Source organism: Lissotriton vulgaris, chromosome 2_1, assembly GCF_964263255.1.
Source record: "Lissotriton vulgaris chromosome 2_1, aLisVul1.2, whole genome shotgun sequence".
Taxonomy (NCBI): Eukaryota; Metazoa; Chordata; class Amphibia; order Caudata; family Salamandridae; genus Lissotriton; species Lissotriton vulgaris.
In genome coordinates, this window is record NC_141687.1 from 111958129 (window position 1) to 111985242 (window position 27114).

General features: G+C 48.7%; 1 protein-coding gene across 1 annotated transcript in view; it reads right to left on the bottom strand.

Annotated features, from left to right (window-relative positions):
• Window positions 1–27114, bottom strand: part of KIAA0753 (KIAA0753 ortholog) — a 294415-nt gene that overhangs the window by 105194 nt on the left and 162107 nt on the right. Inside the window, exons 11-12 of the mRNA XM_086954540.1 lie at window positions 20922–21011; window positions 1294–1363 (exon numbers count right to left, since the gene is read on the bottom strand). Coding sequence (XP_086810666.1) covers window positions 1294–1363; window positions 20922–21011 — 160 coding nt within the window. The remainder of the gene's footprint in view (window positions 1–1293; window positions 1364–20921; window positions 21012–27114) is intronic.

Consider the following 27114-nt stretch of genomic DNA (forward strand, 5'->3'; position numbering starts at 1 on the left):
TTATAGCTACAGGAAAAGGGGGCGTGGCCTGAAGGGGGTGGGCGTGGCCGCAGTCTTCCCCTCACTCAGCGCCGGTGTGTCAGATTCCCTCGTGAGCGCTCAGTCGGCTCGTTGGGAAAGTGCACGTGCTAGCAGCAATATGTTTGTTAAAAGCACAAGTTATTACACAAACAAAGTTTAAAATGCAGTTTTTAAAAAATCTCCCGGCTTTTCGCCTCAGGAGCTGTCAGGACAGTGACCGCGCTTGTAGATCAGCGCGCTCTTTTATAGCTACAGGAAAAGGGGGTGTAGCCTGAAGGGGGTGGGCGTGGCCGCAGTCTTCCTCTCACTCAGCGCCGGTGTTTCAGATTCCCTCGTTAGCGCTCAGTCGGGTCGTTGGGAAAGTGCACGTGCTAGCAGCAATATGTTTGTTAAAAGCACAAGTTATTACACAAACAAAGTTTAAAATGCAGTTTTTAAAAAATCTCCCGGCTTTTCGCCTCAGGAGCTGTCCAGCCCTGAAACTAACTCTCCTGCTTCCTTCAAGCCCCTGTGAGTAGATTAGCTCAGATAAAAATCTTCATGAGAGGTAATAGCTTTATGGGCCTGATTTGTAAAGACTTATACAACATGGTAATGTGACAAAGGTAAGAATGTGACTGATCTAATCAGATGGCAACCCAGGCACTGGATCACAAATATCATCTGCGTTTATTTACAGTAAAGCTTTCTGGACTAGTTTGAATGCTTAAAAGCAAATTTGCTTGATCAATTCACATGCCGTTTCCTCAAAATCTAAACAGCAATGTTGCAATTAAAGCAATAATGTATATTAACCTCTTCTATATTAACTCTGACATAATGAAATTCCAAGCACATTGATAGCCCCTTTGTGATCAGAAACTGGCCTAAACAGATCATATTCATAAACAGACCTTCTGCATAGGCAGAGCCGTCTGCCTATGAAAATATTTCACACAAATATAGCAGATGTATGTTCAGAACCTGGAAAAAAAATCACGTAGGCGATTAATCAGAGCCATGCTGGAATCCAAACCCTCGCATTATATGAGCATAATTAAAGAAGCAATGAGCTCCAATATAAGGACACAACCATACTTTGCCACCTCGCTGCACGACACCAAATGGGACAAACTGTTCATTTTTTGAACTGGCAAAGTAGATTTCTGCAGCATCTCATCCCTTTGACACAAGATTATTTGATAAAATTCAACACCCAAGGACAACAAGCCTGCAACCATCTAAAAGAATGCTCTGTGAACTGGTCTTAACTTAGGGAAATGTAGAATGTACCTTTGTTTTGTCTATTTGACGTTGCAAATGGCTATCAACTTGTAATTCTGCAGAGTCAACTTTATCAGGTCTAAGCAGAAAAAATAAGAAAGAAACATTATTTACATGTAACAGCTGATTGCTATTCTGGCCATTTTCACAAATTTCTTGAACATAGACGGTCTCAGCTAATGTGCATTATGCCAAAATACAATTTATATTGAAAAACAACCACCTGGAAACATATAGCAAAAAGAAAGCAAATGGGATAACATAACTCATAACCCCCATTTTAAAAATGAAATGGAAGAAAATTGTTTCCAACATGTATGAAGCTTCTTAAAGAGTAAAAACTATATGTTTGCATCAAGACAGACATGAAACTCCATAGACGGATGGCGGGAAAGTAGTACTTCATTCCTCAACAAATGTTGGTCTACTAGAAGAGATAGTTCCTTAAACTACTTCATTTCAATTTGCTCAATTAGATATGGTCAGTTTTTAAATATTTTTTTCATTTAATGAAGATATCGACTACAGCCTACTGTTCTAAAAGGTGAGTTTTTTCCTCTCCGGTACCGAATCTTCATTAATATTTATAAGCACCGAGTAATCTAATATGCTCTTTTCCTCAAAAAAAAGGTGGGAGATAGAAAGTGAAGTAAGAAAACAGAAATACACTACTCAGTGTTATTGTACTTTTAACTCTAGTAACTCTAAAGACTCACTTTCAATTATTTTAATCTTTTATTTTAGTTTGATATTCTGACATTTTATTTTAGTTTGTTGTTTTATGCTATATGAAGCATATATTAAACATGGCAGCTGTTAATGTCTCAACCTCCCAGTTTCCTTTCTGAAGCAGGCAAGCCTATATTCCCTGGGTTTGACAGGGTCATAAGAGGGATAGGGACGAGGGGCGTGGCTTGAGCGCCGAGGGTGATGGCGGCGTGAGCCCAGAGCTCCGTGCCTCTTCCCCTCATTAATCCTGCTTACCGAAGCGGAGAGCCCGTGTGTGCCCCGGCGCCGAACGAGGTCACGGTGGTGACCGGCGGGGCACAGTTTGAGCAGCTGGCGGAGCAGAATCGAGGAGCGCGGCCGCCGATTATAGCGGCCGCCGGGACGGCGGAAAGGGGAACGGCGCACAAGATGGCGGCCGCGGCGGTGCCATAGCAGACCGAGGGCTCATCAGCTGATTGCACCGCTGAAGCGCCCGGAAGGAGCGCGACCGCCGACTGAGAAGATCCCGGCGGGAGACACTCTTTGGCCCCCAGCTGCGGTACGCAGCGTCCACGGGCGCCGGGAGAGAAGACCGCCCGGGTGCGCCCTTGCAGGCGGAGCTAGCAGTCGGCCTCCGATGCCGGGAGGCGGAGTGATATGGAGTATATCTGAACCTGGCCCCAGATATGCACGGAGGTGAGCGGGGGCAGACCTGAGCAGTGAACCACGGGGGACAAGATACTGTGCATTACGTCCCCAGGAACCCCCCCTCGCCCCCCCGTAGCCAGAGGAGTCCCACCGCGGAGGCCTGCGCATGGGAGCAAAGTGAAGAGCCCCGTCGGACCACGGAGAGACCTCGGTAGTACGGGGCTCCCTGTGGCGCGGTGGGCCAGACGCAGTAGCCCAGGCGGAGGCGGACAAGGACAGGCTGCCGCAGAACCCAGGGGGCATGCATCACGACTGAAGCTGCGCCAGAAGAGCAGTAGCAGCGCGGCGAACCTCCGTTGAGCACTGGAGTTAAACACGCAGCAAAGGCCCAGGTGGGGAGCAGGCCATCAGGACGGACGTAAGCGACGAGGCCGGCCGCAATGGGGAAGCCGAGGACCAAGGCGGAGGAGGCGGCGTCATCCGATGTGGCGGAGGGTGACCCCATAGAGAAGACGGACCTGCAGCGATTGCAGGATAGGATATTGGACGCCATAACGGCCACTCGAGACGCGCTCCACAACGATATAGCGCAGGTGGCGTCGGGGCTGGGCCTACTCCGGGCGGACCACGATAAACTGAAGGACAGAGTAAAGGACACTGAGACTGCGATTAATGACCTAGCGCCGGCTCACAAAGTGCTGGAGGGTAAACTAGTGGAGGCCCTGGACCGCATACGCACCCTGGAAAGGCGTGCGGAGGACGCAGAAAATAGGAGCCGACGCAGTAATGTGCGGATTGTGGGCGTGCCGGAGACGGAGGGGACGAGTGACATGGTGGCCTACATGGATGAATGGCTGAAAACAGTAGTAGCGCCGGAAGGACTTTCGCCATTCTTTACTCTGGAGTGTGCTCACAGAGTCCCTTCAGGGCCCCTCAAGCCCGGGCTCCCGCCCAGACCGATCATAGCCAAGTTGCTTCACCACAAGGACAGAGATCTGCTCCTGCAAAAAGCCCGAGAAGATGGCCCATTCCAGATCGCGAACAGCAAGGTCACGCTATTCCCGGATTTTACCTTCGAGAAGCAGAAGCAGCGGGCCTCCTTCCTCACAATCAAAAAGGAACTGCGAGCTGAAGGGATCGCCTACTCCTTGCTTTTCCCAGCCAGGCTCCGAGTGGTAGTGGACGACAAGGCGATTTTTTTTAGCACGTCAGCGGACGCCTGGGACTGGTGGGAGACATACAAAGCTGGAACTGATGGTGCTAAGGTACGAGAGGAGCGGGAAAAGGAGCGGGAGCGTTCGCCAACCCGGCTGCGGAAATCGAAGAGGTTGAGGAAACGAAGGCAGGGGAAGCTGGGGCCGACGGCCTCCCAGACTGAAGCAGAACGACAGGCTGCATTATTGGAAGTGGGGAAGCTAGGGCGGGCTGAGGGCCCCAGCTCTAAGTGCGCCACGGACTCGGACACTCATGTCTCGGCCTCAGGCTCGGAATCAGATCTTTCTGGGGTCCATCGGACCGAGGGACGGCTGGTGACGTCGCAGACGGCGGATGAAATCCTGAATATCTAAAACTGCCAGCAGACAACAATGGGTAATGTTTGGGGCGCTGGGGGGGAACACATAACTCCATGCCTAAAAGGAGGTCGGGCACACACTGGGGTGCTCAGAGCAGAGAGGTCATGGGGAATTGGGGAGGGAGCGGGGAGATGGGCAGCGCAGCCCCCCTCTGGACGAGGCAGCGCTCCGTAGGCCCTTAAGGCACCCACAGCTACGGCTGTGTAGTTGAGACCTGGGTCAATCAGGCGCGGGAGTTTGGATGGGGACTGATATTTCGATATTGGTGCCTGTTCTGGGGGCGGAGGGGGGGCTCCACAGTTGGGGATTGTTTACTTTCTTTCAAGTTATTGACCCTGGGTATGCCATGGGCAGGACAGTTGGGAGGTTTTGTTTTGTTCAGGGGGGGCACCACCACCATCGAAGGGCAGGAACTGAAGAGCGTGTTTCAGCCGGATCACTGGGACAATGGCTAATGCGAATCGTTTGAACTGCATAACCTGGAATGTGTGGGGCCTACACACCATGCAGCGTAGACATAAAGTGCATGCCTATTTAGTGCGGAGGGGGGTGCATATTGCATTACTGCAGGAAACGCATATCACAAAACAGGAGGGGGCGGCGCTACAGAGGAGGTGGCGAGGACAGATTTTCCATACCAGCTATTCGGCCTATGCTAGGGGGGTACTAATTTGGATTAGAGCAGGCACACCTTTCCAACTCACGCGCCAATGGGTGGACCAGGAAGGGAGGTATGTAGTGGTGGAGGGGAAGCTGGAAGGCAGAGATGTAGTACTAGCTAGTATATATGCCCCGAATACTGACCAGCTGGCTTTCTTTGCGACACTATCGGGGACGCTGGCTCACTCCCTGGCGGGCCCGGTCCTGCTGGGGGGCGACTTTAATTCCATTACAGACCCCTCATTGGATAGATCCCACCCCCCACTACACGATTCCCCTGTACACAGACTGTCTAGAGGTAGGAGGGAGTGGCAGGAGAGCTGGGAACTGACCGATGTATGGCGAGGACAACACCCGACTGACCGGGATTACTCCTTTTTCTCCGGGCTACATGACTTACATGTCCGATTAGATGCGATACTATGCTCCCGGGGGGTGTTGCCATACATCACAGGATCGGAATACCTGTCGAGAACGATTTCGGACCATAATCCGCTCCTGATCCGCCTAGCATGGGTAGCGGAGAGGCCCAGGGTCCCGATCTGGAAACTGAGGCCGGAGACACTGGAGGACCCCCTATTCGGGGCGGCCCTGGCGGAGGGGGTGGACTTATATTTCACGGAAAATGAAGGGACGGCAACCTCTAGGGCAACGGAATGGGACGCTTTTAAGGTGGTGGTGAGGGGTATCTGTATCAAGGACTATGTAGGCGTGCGGAAAGTGCTGCTGGACGATTTGACTAAGGCGGATGCCAAGCTGAGGGAGGCGGAAAGGGGACGGCCCGGACACCCAGAACTCCAAGAGTCGCTTTGCTCGGCTAGGGAAGCGGTGGCCACTGAAGTGGAGAGGCTCCGAGCCTTTGACTATAAGCGTTATGTGTTGCGCTCCCACGTAGACGGTGATAAGGCGGGCACCCTTCTGGCGTGGCTTTCGAACCCCACTAGGCGATACTCTCCCATACTTCAACTGCGGGATACAGCGGGCATGGTGCAACATACTCAGCTGGGTATAGTTGACGGATTCCAAAAATATTATGAGGGCCTGTACAAGAGTGCCCCGGGAGATCGGACGGAGCTGGCCGAACCCTTCTTGAGTGGCTTACCCCTACGACGGCTGGAGGCAGAGCAGGCGAAGGACCTGGGATCGGACATCGAACTGGGGGAGATCAGGAAGGCGGTGCGGAGTATGGCACGTAACAAATCGCCAGGGATAGATAGACTCCCCATAGAGTTCTATAGTAAACATTTAGACACGCTGGCACCGAGACTCCTGACCATATACAAAGAGGCCAAGGCAACGGGCCGTCTACCGCAATCAATGCGAGAGGCATTAGTAGTACCACTACTGAAGCCTGGCAGAGAGTGTAGCGACCCCGCGTCTTACCGGCCGCTCTCTATGCTCACCACGGATTACAAGATCCTGAGCTCCATACTAGCGGCGAGGCTCCTGCCACACATGACAGGACTGGTGCACGAAGACCAGAACGGTATTATACCGACGCGTAACACCACAATCAATGTCAGAAGGCTTGTTCGCCTCATGTACGAGTTGAAGGGGGGGGGCTGGGACTGAACTAGTTCTATCGGTAGACATCGAAAAAGCCTTCGACAGTCTAGAGTGGGACTACCTCTATGCTGTAATGGAGCGCTTTGGTCTGGGAGCTGGCTATATTCATTAGACAAAGGTCCTCTACGCGGAGGCGATAGCGAGAGTGAGAGTGGGATCGACGGTGTCCCTCCGCTATCCGGTGGAACGAGGCACTCGGCAGGGTTGCTCCCTTTCGCCGCTTTTATTTGCACTGGCTATCGAGCCATTGGCGGCTGAGGCCCGGACAGGGCGGTACTTCCACGGGGTGCGGGCCCGAGACGGGCAGCAGTTCATCTCGCTTTATGCCGATGATCTACTACTATTCCTCCGTGACGGTGCAGACGACCTGCAGGGCGCGGAGGCGCTGCTAGAGCGCTTAGGCGCGATGTCGGGCCTGAGGGTTAACTGGCCCAAGACAAGTTTGTTTCCCCTACTGGTGGGGGCTGCTCGGCCGCAACACCGGTCGGAGGTGGCCTGGGAACCTGCCAGTATTAAGTACTCGGGGGTCCATATTTACCACCAGCCGGAAGACTTGCTTGAGGGTAACCTGGGGCGATGCGTACGAGGACTAAAGGGCTGTATAGCCTTCTGGGCCACGCTGCCGCTCTCGGTGGCAGGCCGGATCTTCTTGCTGAAGATGGTTGCCCTGCCGAGATTATTGTATTACTTTCGGACGCTCCCAATCTGGATACCTAGCTCCTTCTTCAGGCAGCTTAGATCTCTGATTACGACGTTCATCTGGGGAGCGGGACGGTGCAGAGTGGCGCTGGCAACGCTTTCTCGCCCGAAAGATGAAGGGGGACTGGCAGTACCAGACTTTGAGCTTTATTATTTAGCGGCCCAATTACAGGTCCTCACGCAAGAGGTGGCACGAGTATTCCGGGGCCCGGAAGACGAAAGCTTGAGGGGGACGCCCAGGCACGTCTTGGCGTATATTACCCTCCATCAGCGGTTAGATAATCGGGACTTGTCGCTAGAACAACGCACGTACCGTCAGTGCTGGAACCGAGCGCAGAAGAGGGCGGGGATTCGGCGCCCATATGCACCGGAGATCCCTTTGGGCATGCTGACAGCATTACCGCATGGCGGAGACTGGTCGCCTTTGCAGGGGTGGGAAGAAGCGGGGGTGCACGTGATCGGAGACCTTTATGAAAATGGCACGCTACTCCCGTTCCAAGAATTAATGGAGCGTTTCAACATCCCGAGAGGGGGGTTTTTACTTCACGCTGCAGTAACCAGGGCAGTGCAAGCCCACTGGGGCACGGGCCTCGAGGAACCCGAGACGGCAGCTGCGTGCCAATACACCATGATGTCAGCGGGTACACTCAAGGCGGTGACGTGCCTCTACAATAGAATGGTGAGAGAGAATCTCCCTCCTCTTACAGCTCTGAAAGCCAAATGGGAGGCGGACCTGGGTAAAGATTTACCTGACACGACATGGGCACAGCTTATCCGTAGGGCTCGCAACAGCACGAGAAACGCTAGATTTCAACTGATCCACTATTATGTACTGCATAGGGCGTACATGACCCCGGGAAGGATCAGGAAGTATTTCGGAGCGGTAACGGCGACCTGTCCCCAGTGCCCGGAGGAGGGGGCCGAATTAGTGCATATGCTGTGGGCGTGCCCGGCCCTCAGGGACTATTGGCAGGCCATAGGAGATGTGCTGAACGAAGTGACTGAAAGGTCCATCGCCTATGGACCGGCGGAGTGTCTTTTACACTGGTTCCCCCACACCCCCAAAAACAAACTCACGAGCAAGTTTATTGATATGGGGTTGATGGTAGCTAAGAGGGAGATCACTAGGAACTGGAAAGCGAGGGTGGGTCCGACCCCACGGAGATGGCGGCAGGAATTTCTGAAATGGGCAACGGCTGACAGCACACACAGGTACCAGCTTGCGCGCAGGACCCCTAGCCAGTCAGCGGCTGACACAGCGACCTCATGGGAAGTGCTGGTACAAGCACTCAGAGATAGCGAGGCAGACGAGGAAGAGGAGGCCCCCGAGGCAGGCAGAGCAGGAGGAGCAAGCTAATACCCCAGCGACAGCAGGTATACGGGAGATGCGAAGTAAGCGCTTCAGGAAAGAAGGAATGATCATTACAAAGGCCATAGACAGGTGGTGGGGGGTGGGGGGTGGGGCGGGGTAAGGGGGGGGGGGTGTCAGGTTTTAGCACAGGGGATGGGAGTTGGGGTTAAGCGCGTTGTTGAGCAGAATTGTAAAAGTAGTCATGCACATGATCCAGACACCAGCTACTCCTTTGTTCTTAACATCAGGCATGGAAGAGTGGTGAAATCATCGCCGCCCAACCCCCGGGTTGTGGGCACGACGGCTGTGTTTGAGACAACGATTCGTATTATGTAACTGCTCAATCTTATGAGACTGATTATCTATGCAATAGCCTGTATTGGTGTGACTACAATAAAAATTATTTAAAAAAAATAAATAAATAAGAGGGATAGGGACTGCCTTAGTATGAGTTGGTAAGATTAGAATGAGACAATGTCTGTGGTCACTGAGGAAGTATAGTTGTGTGAGCAGAGGAGGTGGTGGTGATGGTGGTGGTGTGCATGGCCTAGGGTTATACGGTGGTGGTGGTGGGCTGCTTAAATTGTACATAACTGTCTTAGGGGCTAAAGACTCCCTTTCAATTATTTTTATCTTTTATTTTAGTTTGATATTCTGAAATGTCATTATAGTTTGTTGTTTTATGCTATATTAAGCATATATTCAACATGGCAGATGTTAAGGTCTCAACCTCACAGCTTCCTTTCTGAGACAGGCAAGCCTATATTGCCTTTGAAATAAATGGAGAAAACCTTTGGACTCCCATCTGGTAGCAATAAGGGTCTAGCATTTTTCAACATCGAGGAAGCAAAGAGTGCTATTAAATGATTTTTCACTCATAGTCAAGCCAAACAAGAAAGGTTAGGGAACAATACTGCATGTTTAGGAAGCCTAGCACACGTGCCTTTTTTTTATGCTAATATTTTTAATGTGATGAAACTTTCTGCTGCCTCCACCAGATATACTCCATGTAGATTCACATGCTATGACCTAATTTGCTACTCCTCATGGGACTTTTAGATTATATGTACGCCTTTCTGCTTAGCATCAGCAATTGCCTGTTTCCAACACGTTGTGTCAAAGGTTCTTGTAGGGATGCCTTACCGCCCCTATTATTACCAACTACATTTTCTATTCCAAACGCCCCTCTAAATGGAAAAGCACTTTCCTACAATCCCTCCCAGTCACGAAGTACCTCAAAATCCCCCATGGCCACAAACTATCCACGACTCCCTCTCCTACCTTTCCTGGGGAAATCGACATCTCCATTTTTAAAACCGGAAACATCCTCATCCAAGCTGCCGTTCCCCACCTCAACACCTTTGAATTTCACTTCAGATCACTGACCATCCAACTTCACAAGTCGGCCAATAACCTTTCCCCCTCTCATCCTTTGCCCTCCTCTTTAACCCCTCTCTCTCATCCTATACTCCCCTCGGCAGACGTGACCACGTCCAACAATGCCTTACAATTGCTGACCATCCAACTTCACAATTCCGCCAACAACCTTTCCCCCTCTCATCCTTTGCCCTCCACTTTAACCCCTCTCCCTTATCCTTTACTCCCCTCTGCCGACAATGTCCACGTCCAACAATGCCATACAATTGTGGACCTCCACCCCCCCGCTCAGCCCGCCGGCCCTTCCTACTCCCGCGGTCCCTCCTCTTCCCCAGGTCCTCCCTAATCCTGCAGCTCCCAATCCCTCGCACACACGACCTGCCCTCCCTCACGCCTCACTCCCCACGCCACGTGTGCTAACTCCCAACCCCCTACGGACTTTCGTGCCCTTCCCCTCCTCCTCTGACCCCACCCTTTTCCTCCTCTCCTAAACCCATCCTCTCTCCCCCCGAAACTCATTGCACCCACCATCCCGAACCGTCTCTCACTCTATTCCAGAATAGCCCCTACACCTCCTCCCCTAGACCCATCCTCTTTTCCTCTGAAACTCATGACTCCCACAATCCCGACCCGACCCGCCCTTCACCCTACTTCCGAACAATTCTGCCCCTCCTTCACCCTTTATGGCCATATACCCACCTTCCCCCTCCATGCCTCTCCTCTTGCCCTACTATGAACACCCCGTGCCGCACCCTCCCCCTTCTCCAATTTCCCACCTTAGTCTTATATCTAACTCTCTTGGCAACATTGAACGCATTCTCGCCACTCTGACTAGAGATCTCGCTCATCTTAGATCTGATTTCTATTCCCGCAAAAACGGAGCCCTCCAACTTCGGATAAACTCCACTCACAGTACACATATTGATCCCACTACCCCCAAACCATTTTGCACAACTCCTCTACACTGCCGCGCACACAGACCTCTCTGCACTGCCTGCCCCCTCTCACCTATGGAGATCATAGACCTCTGCAAATCCTACCCTCCATGCTCACCCACTGAGATCCAGCCTCCCCGTGTCTCCAGCATCCCTGTCATATTGGGGACTAGCCAAACTCCCCTCTCACCAAGCTCACCTAGGCCACCTCCCTAACTCCCCTCCATCCACTACCTTGCAATCCCCAAAACTCCCCCTAAACCTCTTTCCTGCATGCTTGTTAATTGTCGGTCCGCAGTTTGACATGCCACTGAAATCTCTGAAACTATTCTTAGTGAATCCATTGACATCGAGTTCCTAACGGAAACCTGGCTCAATGACCACTCGACAAGCATCCTTGACCTCCTCGCCCCTACGGGCTACTCTATTCTCAGGAATGACCGGCCCATCCAAAAAGGCGGTGGTGTTGCCATTATCTTCAAAGAGGAATTACAACTTTCCCTTGTAAATAACACTAATTACTCCGCCCTTGAATACCTCGAAGCTGAACTCAAAATTCACAGCTCCCAACCCATTCGCCTTCACAACATATATAACCCTCCCTGCAATACACATCCCTTCGTTGATGAGCTATCCGACCTTCTTACACAATCGTCACTTTCCAACTCCCAAAACATTTCCCTGGGAGACCTCAACCTCCATTGGAATGAGACCAATAACCCCTCTTCCACCCTCCTATCCAACCTTCTCGAGACCAATAACCTTGAGCAACTTTGTAAATCATCGACCCATTCCAAAGGAGCAATCCTAGATGCCATCATTACAAGCAAAGATCTAGCCCTCCCATCCAACATCGTTCCCATCGACTGGTCCGACCATCATTTCATACTGTTCTCTATAGCGGTCTCTGCAATCCCCCCTCCCACGAAAATCATTAAACCCATGAAACTGTCCAGAAATCTTAATAATATCCCTCCTGATTTACTGGAATCCAAACTCCATGCTTAACTTCTCGCCATCCCTCCCTCACTGAACGCGAATGAGCTTACAGAACACTACAACAAAGCAGTCGTGGATACCCTGGACCTCCTGGCCCCACTGAAGCTAAAAAACTAAAGAACCATTCCTTCCAAATCTTGGTTTAACACTGAGCTAAATAATGAAAGACGTTCACTTAGACAGACGGAAAGAACGTGGAGACAACACCCTACCCCTTTGCACCTAGCTCGCCTCAGACTTGCAAGATCATCTTACAAAAAACACATCTTTAAACAAAAAGCATCCTTTTTCCGAGCACAACTGGACCGAGCCAAAAATAGACCCAGAGAACTGTTCAACATTATTCGCAATCAAACCTCATCCACTCCTCCAATACTTCTGGCCTCAACCACTAGATGCGAAGAAATAGCCTTCTTTTTCTCTGAAAAAATTGCTAGAATAGAACAATCCTTCCTCCAGACTCCGACCCCTACCTCCATTTTGGACATCTCCCCTAACTCACCCGCATCCCTCCCACCCCCCTGCTCCCTTCATGATCCTACATAACACTGATCTCCCATTCCCCTCCATTCCTTCCACCCTCCATAACACTCTCCTTAAAAATAACACTGCCTGTCATAATTTCCAGCCAGTTACTGAAAGAGATGTCTTTGACATCATTGCGAAACTTAAACCCTCTTCCTCCCCTCTAAACTTGTCCAAAACCTCAACACACATCATTACCCCTTCCTGGACCTCGATCATTAACACTTTCCTAGCCACCGGCTGTGTCCCCACCTCCCTACAACTGGGCCAAATCACCCCCATTCTCAAAAACCCTTCTGCGGACCCTAATGACCTCAACAACCTCCGTCCTGTTTCCAATCTGCCCCTTCTCTCGAAACCCCTTGAAAAATGTGTCCTTCAGCTTGACAGACACATTGAACTTTTTAACTTACTAGACCCCCTTCAATCAGGCTTCAGGAAAGGTTGCAGCACCGATACCGCCATGCTTAACATTGTAGATGACATTCACCACTCCCTCGACAATGGCGAATCTAGCCTATTGATCCTCCTCCTCGATCTCTCCGCAGCGTTCGACACCGTTAACCATTCTGTTCTACTCAAAGTCCTTAGACAACAACAAATTAAAATCCACAACTGCTTATCGAACCCCTCCCCCATTTCTCTAGGAGTTCCGCAATGATCCATACTTTCTCCCTCTCTCTTTAACCTCTTCATGGAACCCCTCACCCTCATTCTCAAACAAGCCGGGATCAACTACCATCTTTACGCTGACGATACACAACTCTACCATAAGATAAAAACCCACGCTGACATCCTCCACCTCAACAACACCCCCATCAAAATTCAAGCCTGGTTCCACTCGAACCACCTCAAACTTAACCCTAAAAAACAGAAATTATTGTTTTCTCCCCAAAAAACAACCAGCTCCCCATTCAAAATTGGATCACAGACCTTACTGCCCTCAACCGCCCCTTGTCCCTAGCCACCTCAGTCAAATCCTTGGGCATCTCCCTTGACAACCGCCTAACTCTCAACGTACACATCAAAAACTCTGCCAAAGGAGCCCTCTTTACCCTCCGTAACCTTAAGAGAATTAAGCCCTTCATCCCAATTGATGATTTTAAACTGGCAGTTCAATCTCTTGTTCTATCGCGCATTGATTACGGCAATGCCATCCTCAACGGAATTCCCAAAACACACCTGGCACCTCTTAAATCAGTGCTCAACCTCGCGGACAGGCTTATCACAGACTGCAAACGATTTGACCACATCTCTCCCGCCCTCAAAACCCTCAAATGGCTCCCCATTGAAGGCAGATCTACTTATAAAACCGCCTGCATTACGCACAAAATCCTCCACCAAAACACACCGACATACCTTGCTAACAAATTGACCAAAGCAGGCTGCACGCGATCCCTGAGAAGCTCTAACGCCCTCCTACTTATCCCCCGCCTTCAGAGAAAGAATTCCACTCAGTCACGCTCCTTTTCAGGCATTGCCCCACTTAGTTGGAATGCCCTCCCAACAGACCTCTGTTGTAACCCGTCCTACCCCAGCTTCAAAAAAGAACTCAAACTTCTTCTACTTAATAAATACTGGAGGTCTTCTAATCCCTCCAGAGTGGCCTCGCCCTCTCAGCATCCCCCCACCCAGTTGTTCCGCCTACGGCTAGTGACCCCCCTCTCCTTCACCTTCCCCTTCAATCTGATCACCATACCTCCCCTCCTTGCCTCTCCTTTACCTCCTGTTCCTTACTACACTTTATGACCTTCAGTTTTCTTTCATGTTTTTGTCCTTCCTGCTCCTAGGTATATTATATCGAACCTTCCCACCAAACTGCGACCTCTATATTGTATATCTCATTGTGTTTAGCAATTGTTTTTTACTTTTTCATCTAGTTTAACCTTTATCCTATGTGGACTGCTCATTTATGAATCAGCTTTCTCTACTTATACACACTGTACTTGTATTTAAACACCTTTCTGTTACAATTGTAAAGTGCCCTGATACCTCTGGGTCCAGCCAACGCTATATAAAACCTCTAAAATAAATAAATAAATAATAAAATAAATAAAATAGGGTAATGTTTTATCAGGAAGACATCTTTGTGCATGGAGTTGATAGTGCAAATCATGATGACGTTTTAAGGAAAGTACTGTGTAGGTAAAGAGATGCAGGGCTCACCCTTGAGCACCAATTTCAGAGTGGAAGTAGTATCTTATCTGAAGACACATTGTTTTTTTAACGACAAACAAGAGGAGGGTGTCTTAGATGAAAAAAATATAAATAGGAAGTGTAACAGGAGAAAAAGAAAATTAGTAAAGCAGGAGGGTACCAGACGTGTGGGAAATCAACGAAACAGAAGTAAAAGGAGGAAGGTAACAGGGGGAGAGGGTATAGGAATGGTATACAGAAGGTGTAGGGTACAGTAATATAAGTGAAATTTTAAAAAAAAATGGAGTCATGCGGGAGGTTTGGCTATAAAAAAAGGTAAGGGAGGCAAAAGAATAGAAGGCAGTAAAAGAGGAAAAGTTAACAGGGACGGTGCATAAGAGTGGAGTGGCGCAGAGTGGAGCGGTGCATAGTGGCGTGGAACCAAACACAGTGGAGTGGTGTAGAGTGCAGTTGCTTACAGTGAAATAGTGTGCAGTGAAGTGGTGTAGAATGGAGTAGCGTTGAGTGGCCTAGAATGGAGGGGATAATGGAGTGGCGTAAAGTCGAGTGGCGTAGAGTGGAACAGTGTAGAGTGGAGTGGAGGGGGTTCTTTTCACTCCCCTGCAAAACATTTTATTATCTGCCAATATAGAAAAAGCTATGAGTCTGGTAAGTTTAGTGGAAATTTGTAAAATGGGACACAACGTTATTAGTGACTTAAATTCTGAAGAATTCCTATCGCTGGGAATCCTAAATATACGCACAGGGTACTGCCACTCTGTAATGTGTATGTGAGATACACACACAATAGACCAGGGTTTGTAATAGAAATCCAGTAAAGGCTCGCACTCCACAGCTTATTTTTCCAACAGATTTTTTCTGGCAACGTGTTTCAACCTCACTCAGGCTTCGTAAAGGCAATTACAAAGCACTGTGTCCAATCGCCTTTTAAAACAAAATAAAGGTCAGACATGCCATAGACCTAAAAGAAAGAATGTTGGCGTCTTTACTGGCTCCAAAGAAATTGAGAAAATAATACTCACAATTATACACATTACTAATTTTGAATAAATTAATACAGTAGAAATTAAAGCATGAGTGGCTTTAATTTGTCAGGCAACAGGTCATATCCCTTTGAATCTTGAATTATATAAGATCATATCTCCCTGACCATCAATGTTCTCTTGTAATTTGTTCTGAAAAATTCTCTAATATGTGCCCACAAGTTGATCTGTTTTTGAAATTACATCAGCACACAAATGTATTATTGATATGCTTTAACTTCTACTGTACTAATTTATCCAAAATGAACAGTGTTCATAGTTGCGAAAATTATTTTCTCAATTTCTTTCTTTTTTATTTAAAAGTTGTGGAGTTCTATAAAGCAACTACTTAGAATAAAACTCCATTCTGTAAATGTTCGCACCCCTCAATAACTAAAAATTCATTTCATTATCTCTTGCTATCTCAACATTATCCCCTCCTCTCTACCATTTGGCCGAAATCCAGCTAAATATATCGTTTTTATTCAATGATAGCAGATATCTATACAAACCCCCATTTTTTTATCGGGGTTGCAAATTAAGTTCTCCATTTTTCAATTTTTTGCCGTCAGACTCCACTTCGATGCATCGTAATTCTCAGTACAGGGCCATATATGACCATTGCAGCCAGGTGTCAATCCTAACCATTTGTGGTTCAATCTTCTGCAGTACCTCTGAGCGTAGGTTCCATATCAACGTAAAACCATGTCGGACATGAGAAGCCGTCCATGCACACTGATACCACTTGCTTTCCTGTCTGCATCCGCATCCACAGACATGGAGCCCAAAATCAGATTGGAAGTGACCTTTGTGCAGATTCCTACATTGGGATAAATTTATGAGATGAGTCCAGGTCACAGAATGGGGAGGTGGGAGGCTCAAGGAGGACTCTGCATTTAGATGCAGCGTTACCGTGGGTAAGTAACTTGTTCTTCTGATAGAGACTTCTAACCAGCAGATACATCGCCATCTAAATATACACCAGAGCAAAACCTCCAAGTGGTCGGTCTGTAAAGTGGTTCAAATCAGAAAGACCTGCAGGACAGAGTGGGCAAAGTGCCATTTCCTGCGGACCTGGCTGCCTAGACAATAGTGCCTTGTAGATATATAGAGTGATGCCCACATATCAGCCTGACCAACATCCAGACCAGAAACCTAGCGTGCCAACGTAGTGGTAGCAGCCGTGGCTCTGGTAGAATGAGTCAGCAAAAGGAGGCTGCTTTCGGCTGAGCGTGTAGCAGCTCCTAATGTAGAGTATGATTGAGCCCAAGATGGTCCTTTTCTGCCACCCCTTACTTTTCTTTGCTATACAGAATCCAAAAATTAGCTCATTGTCCGCCCAGTATTTATTGCTAGGATCAATTTAAAACGGAGAGCCAATTTCGGATCTACTCAGTGAATAAAGAACGCAGGATAGGTGATGTTCTGGCCAACAGGAAAAGGAGTTGTTACCTCTGAAAGGAAGAAGGCTCAGGTCTGTACAACCATCTACTCAAGGCAGAAAGTGGAGTAGGGTAGATTAACAGACGGGCCTATGCTCACTCACCCATTGCACTGATGTTAAGGTGACAAGAAAAACGGTCTTTTGAGTAAGGAGTTGAAGAGAACAGCTGTATAGAGGCTCAAAAAGGCACACACGAGGAATGCGAGGGCATTGTCGCCCACTGAGACATAAAAAAACAGAGAAGGAAAAATAGATGTTGTAATTCATTTAGGAAATGCTTCACAACAGGTGATGAAAATAATGATGGCTGGTCCAGGAACCATACAAAAGGTGAAAGAGACAACGAGTAGCCCTTTAACAGTGACCAAAGCAAGAGCTTGCTGGACAAGGACAGCACAACAGAATGTCGGACATTTTGGCAAAGAGTGAGTCGATCAGTTTAGCAGTGCCCCAGGCCATAAACATATTGCAACAGCAGGCATATACAGATTTACTTGAGGGATGTCTGGCTGCCAAGATGACATCCAGAGCTACAGGAGGAAGTTCAAAAAGTCCCAACATGGATGTGAAGGGTGCGCAGGTTCAGATGCAGAACCCTGCCCAGCCCAACCCAGAAGTGGTCCATCAGTCACCACTGTGACCTCTGGGTGGGGCAAAGAGAGGGGTCTGCGCTGACCCAATCGCAGTCTCAGACCCACCATTTTAGATCTTTTGCAGTGTCCGCCAAAATCTGGACCAAGTCTGAAATATCCCTACGGAGGTGTGTCCACTGGGACTTCAGATCCCACTACAGAGCCTGCATATGACGTCTTATGTGCTTCACGAGCAGGACGCAGGAAGCTTTCAGTCTGAGTAACCTCAGAGCCATCTTCACCAAGATCCAGGTCAGAGGTTGAAACATCAGGATCATAGTCCGAATGTCCTGACTCTCCACTTCGGTGGATAGGCATGAAACTGTACTGTGTACAAAACGGTCTGGTGAAAGGGAGTGTCTGCGAATGAGTCAGGTAAGACTTTGGCACATTGGTAGTTACCCCCAAGGATGCCTGGGGCGAGCCAGTCTTCAACAACAAGTCAACAAGGTTGGGGAAGAAGGCTACCACCACCACAAAGGGAGCACAGCGAACTGGAAATGCTTATGGGCTACCATGAACTGAAGAAAATGCCCGAGGGATTGTAGCACAGGAATGTGGACTTAGCATCCAGCAGGTCCAGTGCTACCATCCAATCTCAAGGGTCAAAGGCAGACAAGACCTTGAGTCAGGGCAAGCATCTTGAATGTTGTCCTTCCTTAGGAAGGCACTAAGAAGGTGAAGGCCTAAAATTGGATGGAGCCACCATCATTTTTCAGCACCACGAAGCAGCAGTAATAGCAACCACGGCCAACTACTAGCTCTGACACCCCCGCTTTTGGCCAAAAGAGCCTGCATTTCCCACTGCAAGAGCAACAGATGGTCTGAGAATGGTGGAGGGTTAAGCAGAGTTTCATCAAATGATTAAGCATAACCATGCTGAACAGTTTGGATGAACCTATTGTCCAAAGTTATCACCAGTCTACCCTGACAGAATGTGCTGGACCCTGCCTCTGACAGGGTGTCCGTCAAGGGCAGGCTAAAGAGGCTTAGGGGGCAGCAGAAGATTGGCCTATACGCTGTCTCTCGTGCCTTCTCCAGTGGGTACCACAACCATGAATAGGCTGGGTAAATTGCTACAACTACTGGGGCAGTTGGGATGTTGGAAGTCCCTATAATTACCAATGAGGGGACAAAACAGGCCCAGAGCGCTCATTGTGGCACTGCTATCTTTGAAGCACTCCATGGCCGAGTGCGCTTTCTCCCCAAAAGGTTGGGCGCCAGTCCATAAGTCTGGCCTGAACGTATTCCCGAAAGCCAGTGGACAACATTCAGGCATGCTTTCGAATGGCCGCACTGATATCAATAACTCTACAAGGGAAGTGAGTAATATCCAGTACACAGCAGATGGTGAAATTGGCCATATCAAGAACATCTTGCATGGTCTGAAAAAGTATTGCTTGATCTTCTTTCGGGGCCCTGGGCAATACTTGAGCCACAGTGTCCCACAAGGTTTGAAAGAGGTGGCTTAAGAGGCAGCTGGATTTCACTGACCGAAGGGCTAATCTTGTAGACTTTGTCAAAAACCTGCTTACCAGAAGTCTCTACCGTCTTCTATTCCATGTTAGGAGGAGTAGTGAGAAAAGCATTTGGGTTTACTCTACTGGCCGAAGTTACATGGCTCTCAGGAGCGGGATGCTGGGTGAGTAAAGCTAGGTCCCCTGGAGCAGGGCAATGGCGCCTGGAGATGTGATGATGCACAGGCAGGCCTGAGCAGGGTTTCTCATTGAGTGAGAGTAGATGGTATGAACTTGACTAGCCAGACTGCAACACCTGTGACAGAACATTAGTTTTATCTTCCCAAGTGTGAAGTGGAAGAAAAAAATGTTTGCCACGCTTCGCATAACCATATCAAAAGAGGCACCGTATTCTGTGGCAGGCACCCATGGGATATTAGTCCAGTGCCTGGGGAGGCATCTAGACTACTGGTATCTTGGAGGACCTCTAGATAAGGCTGGGCATATCATCCCCAGCATCATTGCCCCCATTCTCAGAGTCTGGGCTGACTAACTCATGAAGGACACAAGCTTTTCCAGAAGGTAGAGGCACTGTGGCAAAATCAGAAGAGTGGTAAGTGGATGCGGCTCAGATAAAGAAGGGGTACTGCTGAAGCCGGGTCTGGTGGCTCAGTGGACTAATGCGTCCACTGCAGGGGCCTGTGTTCGACCTCATGGTCAAAGGTTCAAATCCCGGCGGGTCCACTCAGCCTTCATCCATCTGAGGTCGATAAAATGAGTACCATTGAGTTGGGTAACAATAAACATCTGTTATTCAGCGCCAAGAAACCGCTGGGTGAACGTGCGCTTTACAAATACACATGTTATGTTTATGTTAGGTTTCCCGGATGCAGTCTGATGTCTGGGCAATATTCAAAAGATGAGGAATCTGTAGTTAGAAGTCTGTAGAATTACAATTAACATGTCATCAGTGATGTAACATGTGAAGTCATAAGCAGTGCATGATGTAGGTGCAAGTTCTACTTGGTTCAATAAACTGTAACTGACAAATTTCAATTTTTTTTCTTTTAAAAAAATTTTTCATCTCATTTCAACACCTAACTATTACATTACTTTAACCTTTGGTACGGAGTATTGCTGATATGACGGCCTATATTTTGGGATTGCAGGAGTATAATGCTACCTTACCACAACCGTCCAGATTCCTTTAACATTTTCTTAGGGTTAACCCTTTCAAGTCCAACCAAAGCCCCCTCTTTAAATGGTAAATTAAATGAAACTGCCATTAACTGCTGAGGGGTATTACAACAAATGACAAAATGCAAGTTTTCTGAGTACAGTTCTAACTTGTTGCCAAAAATGGTGCGATTCTGTTCAGTAATTTTTTCTCTATATAAGTGAGAAAAGTTCTTGGATTTAATATGTAAAATGGCACTTTTATATCCTCCTGAGCTCCCTTTTTTTTGGGCTCGCTTGCTTCATGGATCAGCACAAACCTTTCCGCAAAGAAGCCAGTTTAGATCAACTTTTGTTTTGGAAAGTTTTGAGCAGATTCATCAAACAGCGCCAAAGTTATTCAGAAAACAAGAACAACTTTTCCTATGGAAACTCTGGCCTAACTATAACTATACAGTGGTGTACATGCATACACACATACAGTCATACAACACGTCACCATTTCTAAGCACTGTAAATAATGGATGTTACCATTATCCAATTTGTGGTTTTTCATTATCGAATTTGTGGTATTCCTTTATTCCTACTGTATCCTGAAGTCATCTGTACTATTTTTCAAACTTGCTGAATTGTACGACTATTATAAAGTTGTGAGTGCAGTTTTCACATTTATAAATATAAAAATGTGCAGGCTAAAAACAAAGTACCTGGCGCTTTGTATGCGATCCATTTCTTGTTTGCGCATTAGGTTTAATTCTTTCAAAGTTCTGGCAGTTACAGAATCTAGCCAAGCTAGTCTAGGAAGAAACAATATGCCCAATTAGAATTATAAAGTGAAACAAACAGACTGTTGTAAGCATCATCATTTCACAGTAAAAAACGAAACCACTGGAATAAGCAACATCTATGTTCCATTCACACTTCATCCCAAATCCACGACCTTCAGCACTGATTCCCCGGCAGGGTTTTAAAGATGCTGCTGCTCTGCACTGCAATGAAAGGACTGGAGAGATGTTTCATCAAATAGCAAAGTGAAGGTACTGGGTTATCACAAGACACAGTGGAGCAGAAGGAGGTTACACAATTTAAATTACAGGTAAAACTTGTAGCACGCAGTAAATAAGCCCCATTATACTGTGACCATTATATTTATATTATTTTGTTAAATAAAAAACAAAAGTACAGTTTTCAGCTGGTTTAACTTCTGGCTGTTACTTTCCAACAGTCAGATATCAATACACTGGAATGGAGACTGAACTTGTTTGGCACCATCACAATCGAAACATTTGTTAGTGGGAAAGAAAGGATTACGTGTCGAGTAAAGTCCAGGTTGTCAATATGAACACCAATAAATGCTGAAAAAATAACTGCAGAGCAAATAGGACTAATGTTCACAGAAACAACTATGAAAAAAGTGAAAAGAAAATCACTCTATATTGTAACAAGCTGGCTCTAAATCAAAGACCAGCACTAACAACAGATCAATTGTAAAACTTAAAAGCAATGAACAGATGATTCACAAAGGCCAGTAGGGACATTGTCGTTTTTCACTAACTTAGCTTAAGCACGTTGCAGCTTGCCTGCTGCTTTTGCGCACGTTACTATAAGTCTTATTTTTGCAATATTTCAATGACTGCTTTCACATGAGAACTCATCGCTGTGTTCACACTATGCATGTTCCTGGGATTTTGACTGAACATTACGTGCACGGTCGAACAACAGTACCCCTTGTTATTTTGTCCAGGCCAGACCATAGCCCTTAGACAAAACATACAGATGCAGCTGTTGTTTGTACAACGTACTTTGGTTTTTAGTGGGGTACACAAATTAGGTGAGACACTTGGAAAAGGTAACTTTACAGGTAGAAGAGCGAAACAGCACCAGTGATGTAGATCTACCATCTATAGATCTCTGCTGACAAAGCCCAGAGATCTTCTAATATATAATAATACTGCTCCTAAGCAAGGGGAGGGAAGGATAGGCGCCGCTGTCTTTTTACGATGACATCTCCCTTCATGATTTATGGACTAGCTGCTATGCTGACTAAATGTAAATGTAAATGTGTTCTTCTACCCAGAGGTCTCGTAGTGCTGTATTCATACCGTGGTGGAACCCTTCCTGGCTTTCCTGTGAGATGTCCACTCCTGGGCACCCCCAAGGTGAAGCCAGGCATCCAAGCGCTGCTGGGGCCGTTGTGGAGATTAAGCAAGCTATTGCCCAGAGTCGCAGAGTGGGACCCATGATTAGACGAGGCACCGAGGCGAGAATGATCAGGTCCGAGGAGATTGAGTCCAAGAGCCTCCGAGGCGGGAATTGAACCCTGGTCCCGGGCCAGACCTCTGCATCAGGGTCTGCCGCTCTAACCATTGAGCCACGCTTCTCCACCTATATTTGTACTATGCATTTTCTGCTTGTTGTTGCATGTATACTGCATGTTAGGGCACGTTAGTTAAAATAAATATTTTAAACTATTTTGTGACTGTCAGATCTTATTGTGGATGAGTAGAGTGCGAGCGAAAGGGTGTGTCTTGTTACTGCGATTTCTGAGAGATCTGGGAGTGTTGTGTTCTGGGGTGTCTAAACATTTGCTTCTCTTGTGAGTGAGAGGGACACTATAGCTAGTCAGTCCTGGGCTCGTGAGTACTAAGTGTATAGGGACGGAGTCTTCCTACCGCCAGAGGTCCCATAATCCTGCGCATATTTCTGTGTTTGTGCAGAATCACTGCAACAAAAGAATGCATTATTTTAAGGCTGTATCTGTGCAGGCTTTTCACGTTAAATGATCCCTACAACCTTCCCAATTTTCAGGCATTAACCGGGTATTCCAGAAAATGTTTCACTGGTCCAGAGCACAAGACATACCAATCAAGCCACTTATGCCAAGCTTTCTCCAATAGTGACATTTCGCTTGACGTATACGAAAAGGACCATACACATTGTATTGAGATCCCTAAAGCACTTTGTCCCATAGGATGCGATCAGTATATAGGGAACAAACGCATGAAGGAATGGTGATAACGGGCGAGATGGATCAACAAATAGCAATATAATTACAGTCTCCACAATAAACATTTTTCTGCACATCTCATCATAGCTATTACCACTGCAGACCCATGTAGGAATAACCTCGTAAAATGGGCGGGACAGACTAAGCAGGAAAGAGTACAGATATTTTTTCTATTTGTTTTGCAAGAAACTATCAAAAAGCAAACAGCTTTTCTTGTAGTTGCCGTATATAGTGACACAACCTGTATAGGCAGATTTGGATGTTCGGATACTAATAGTAATTATTTCTATTTGTTTGAAGCTTTTGTATTTGCTGAAACAAGATACAGCACACATGAGTGATTTTTCAAATCTTTTCTGCAGTGACAGATATCAAACCCATAGGACTGTCTTGAAACCAAGCACAACCATACTAGCTACAGGTTCTACACCACAAAGGAATTGCTTCATGGATGAGAAACCTTCCTCCACCTGAAAGACCCAACAATAGTTGCAGCAGTCAATGACCTTCAGGGATTTTCCCATCCTCATGCACTCTTATAAAGCTTGATGTTAACCCAAGCAGTAATGAACAAGTTACTTACCTTCGGTAACGATATATCTGTAAGAAACATTAGTTAGTGTTAGATTCCTTACCTTAGAATATCCCCAGGCGTCAGTCTGGATCCGGAAACTTTTGCGTAGCAGTACCCCTGCGCGTCGGTAGGCGTCGTCTGCAGGCGTCCCCTGCGGCTCCGCGTCCGTCGTCGGCGTCGTGCGCCGTGATGACGTCGCTGGAGTACATAGACGCCGCCTCCGCGCGCTGACGTCAGTTCTTTGCACACAGCTTTTCCGCGCCAGGAGACGCAGAGCCATGAGAGAACCAACACTGGTGCCATGTACAAACTAGGGCCCTGAAAGGGATGACCTTAACCCTAGGTATCAGTTCGCAGAACGGGGAGGATGGGTGGGTTCGGTAAGGAATCTAACACTAACTAATGTTTCTTACAGATATATCGTTACCGAAGGTAAGTAACTTGTTCATCTGAAAGAAACACGTTAGTGTTAGATTCCTTACCTTAGAATACATACCCCAGCAATACCAACCCCGGTGGTGGGTCTGCGAACCAATACAAAACTACACCAGAAAGTCCTGGAGGACAGAACGGCCAAAGAAGCCATCCCTCCGGACTTGACTGTCCAGGCAGTAGTGCCTCGCAAAGGTGTGCAGCGAGGCCCACGTAGCCGCCTGGCAAATGTCCTGCAAGGGGACTCCCCGGCCCAGGGCAGTAGTAGCCGCCGTGGCCCGAGTGGAATGGGCCCTCAGCCCAACAGGAGGCTCCTTCCGAGCCAAAGAGTAGCACGCTTTGATGCAGAGGACGACCCATCGAGAGATGGTTCGTTTACAAACCGCCCGTCCCTTCTTCGCACCCACGTAGCCAACAAACAGGTGGTCATCCACCCGGAACTGGCGTGTGCGATCCATGTAAAATGAAAGCGCACGTTTTGGGTCCAGACGATGGAGCCGCTCTTCATCCTTTGAAGGATGCGGAGGCGGGAAGAAGGAAGGGAGGGTGATGGACTGCCCGATGTGAAAGGCCGAAACAACCTTGGGCAGGAAAGAAGGTCTAGTCCTCAGAACCACCTTGTCAGGATGAATGGACAGGAAAGGAGGTTGGACAGAAAGAGCCTGGAGCTCACTCACCCTCCTGGCAGAGGTGATGGCAACCAGGAAAGCCGTCTTTAAAGTCAGGAGACGGAGAGGGCAAGAATGAAGGGGCTCAAAGGGAGCACACATCAGGAAAGTTAGAACCAGGTTCAAATCCCACTGAGGCATCACAAACGGAACAGGTGGAAACATGTGAGTGATGCCTTTCAAGAATCGAGTTACAATCGGGGATTTGAACAAAGAAGGCTGATCAGGAAGCCTCAAAAAGGCTGAAAGGGCAGAAAGGTAGCCCTTGATAGTGCCCAGAGCAGAGCCCTGCTGGGCAAGAGAAAGAAGAAACAGAAGAACCTCCGAAAGAGGGGCAGAAAGAGGATCCACAGCCTTTGCTGTGCACCATGCCACAAATCTGTTCCACCGACAGGCGTATACCGACTTAGTGGAGGGACGCCTGGCTGCCAGAATAACATCACAGACTTCAGGAGGCAAGTCAAATGGCCTCAACTGCCGCCGCTCAATCTCCAAGCATGGAGGTGGAGACTGGACAGGTTCGGGTGGAGGACCGTCCCCTGCTGCTGCGACAGAAGGTCCTCCTGAAGGGGCAGGCGGATCGGGGGACCGACTGACATGCTGAGTAGCTCGGGATACCAGTACCTTCGAGCCCAGTCCGGAGCCACAAGGATAACTTGGGCCCGGTCGCGCCTGATCTTCTTCAGCACTCTGGGCAGAAGTGGTATAGGCGGAAAGGCGTATAACAGACCGCAACTCCACTCGCGCCGAAAGGCGTCGCCGTGCGAGTGCCGTCTTGGAAACTCCAACGCGCAGAACTGATGACATTGCGCGTTCTCTTCTGTGGCGAATAGATCTAACCAAGGCTCTCCCCATTGCAGAAAGATGCCTTGCGCCACGTCCGAGTTCAGACGCCATTCGTGATCCATCGAGCACCGACGGCTGAGTTCGTCCGCCCTGGCGTTCAGAGAACCCGCCAGGTGTTGAACCGTCAGAGTCACGCCCTGACGTTCCAGCCATTGCCAGAGGCGCAGAGCCTCCTGGCAAAGGGTCCACGACCCCACTCCGCCCTGTTTGTTGCAGTACCACATGGCGGTGGTGTTGTCGGTGAACACCTGCACTACACTCCCGTTGACAAAGGGGAGGAATGCCTTCAGTGCCAGACGAATCGCCCGCAGCTCCAACAGATTGATATGGAGCCGGGACTCCGCCGGAGACCAGATGCCTCTGATCTCTGCCTCTCCCAAGTGGCCACCCCAGCCCTGGAGGGACGCGTCCGTCACGACAACGTGCTCCGGTTGGGGAAGGGAGAGGGACTTGCCCCTGACCCAATCGCGGTCCGTAAGCCACCACTGCAGTTGTCTCGCAGTGCCCTCCGAGATCAAGACGTGGTCGGACAAGTTGCCCTGATGCTGGGCCCACTGAAACTTCAGGTCCCACTGCAGAGCCCGCATCCGCCACCTGGCGTGATGCACCAGAAGGATGCAGGAAGCCATCAGTCCCAGCAGCCGCAGCGTCAACCTGACCGAGACTCGGGATAGCGGCTGAAAGATGGGAATCAAAGCCTGAATATCCCGAACCCGCCGTTCCGGAGGATAAACCCGAAACTGCGCCGAGTCCAGAACCGCTCCGATGAAAAGGAGCTTTTGAGAGGGACACAGGTGTGATTTCGGCACGTTGATGGAGAACCCCAGGTCGTGCAAGAGGTCTGCCGTCATCTGAAGGTGGTGGACGACTGTCTGGGGCGAGCCCGCCTTCAACAACCAGTCGTCTAGGTAGGGGAAGACTGAAACCCCCAACCTGCGCAGATGGGCTGCGACCACCGCCATCACCTTTGTGAACACCCGTGGGGCGCTGGTAAGGCCGAAGGGGAGCACGATAAACTGAAAGTGCTCCTGGCCTACCGTGAACCGCAGGTAACGCCGGTGGGCCGGCAGGACGGGGATGTGAAAATAGGCGTCCTGCAAGTCCAACGCTACCATCCAGTCTTGCGGGTCTAGAGCAGCCAAGACCTGAGCTAACGTCAACATCTTGAACTTCTCCTTCCGGAGGAAGCCGTTGACGTTCCTTAGATCCAAGATAGGACGTAGGCCCCCCTTGTCCTTCTTGGGCACCAGAAAGTAGTGGGAATAACAACCACGCCCTACTTCTGGCCCAGGAACGCGCTCGATGGCCCCCTTGGCCAAGAGGGCCGTAACTTCCTCCTGCAGAAGTGTCAAGTGGTCCCCCGACACACGGTG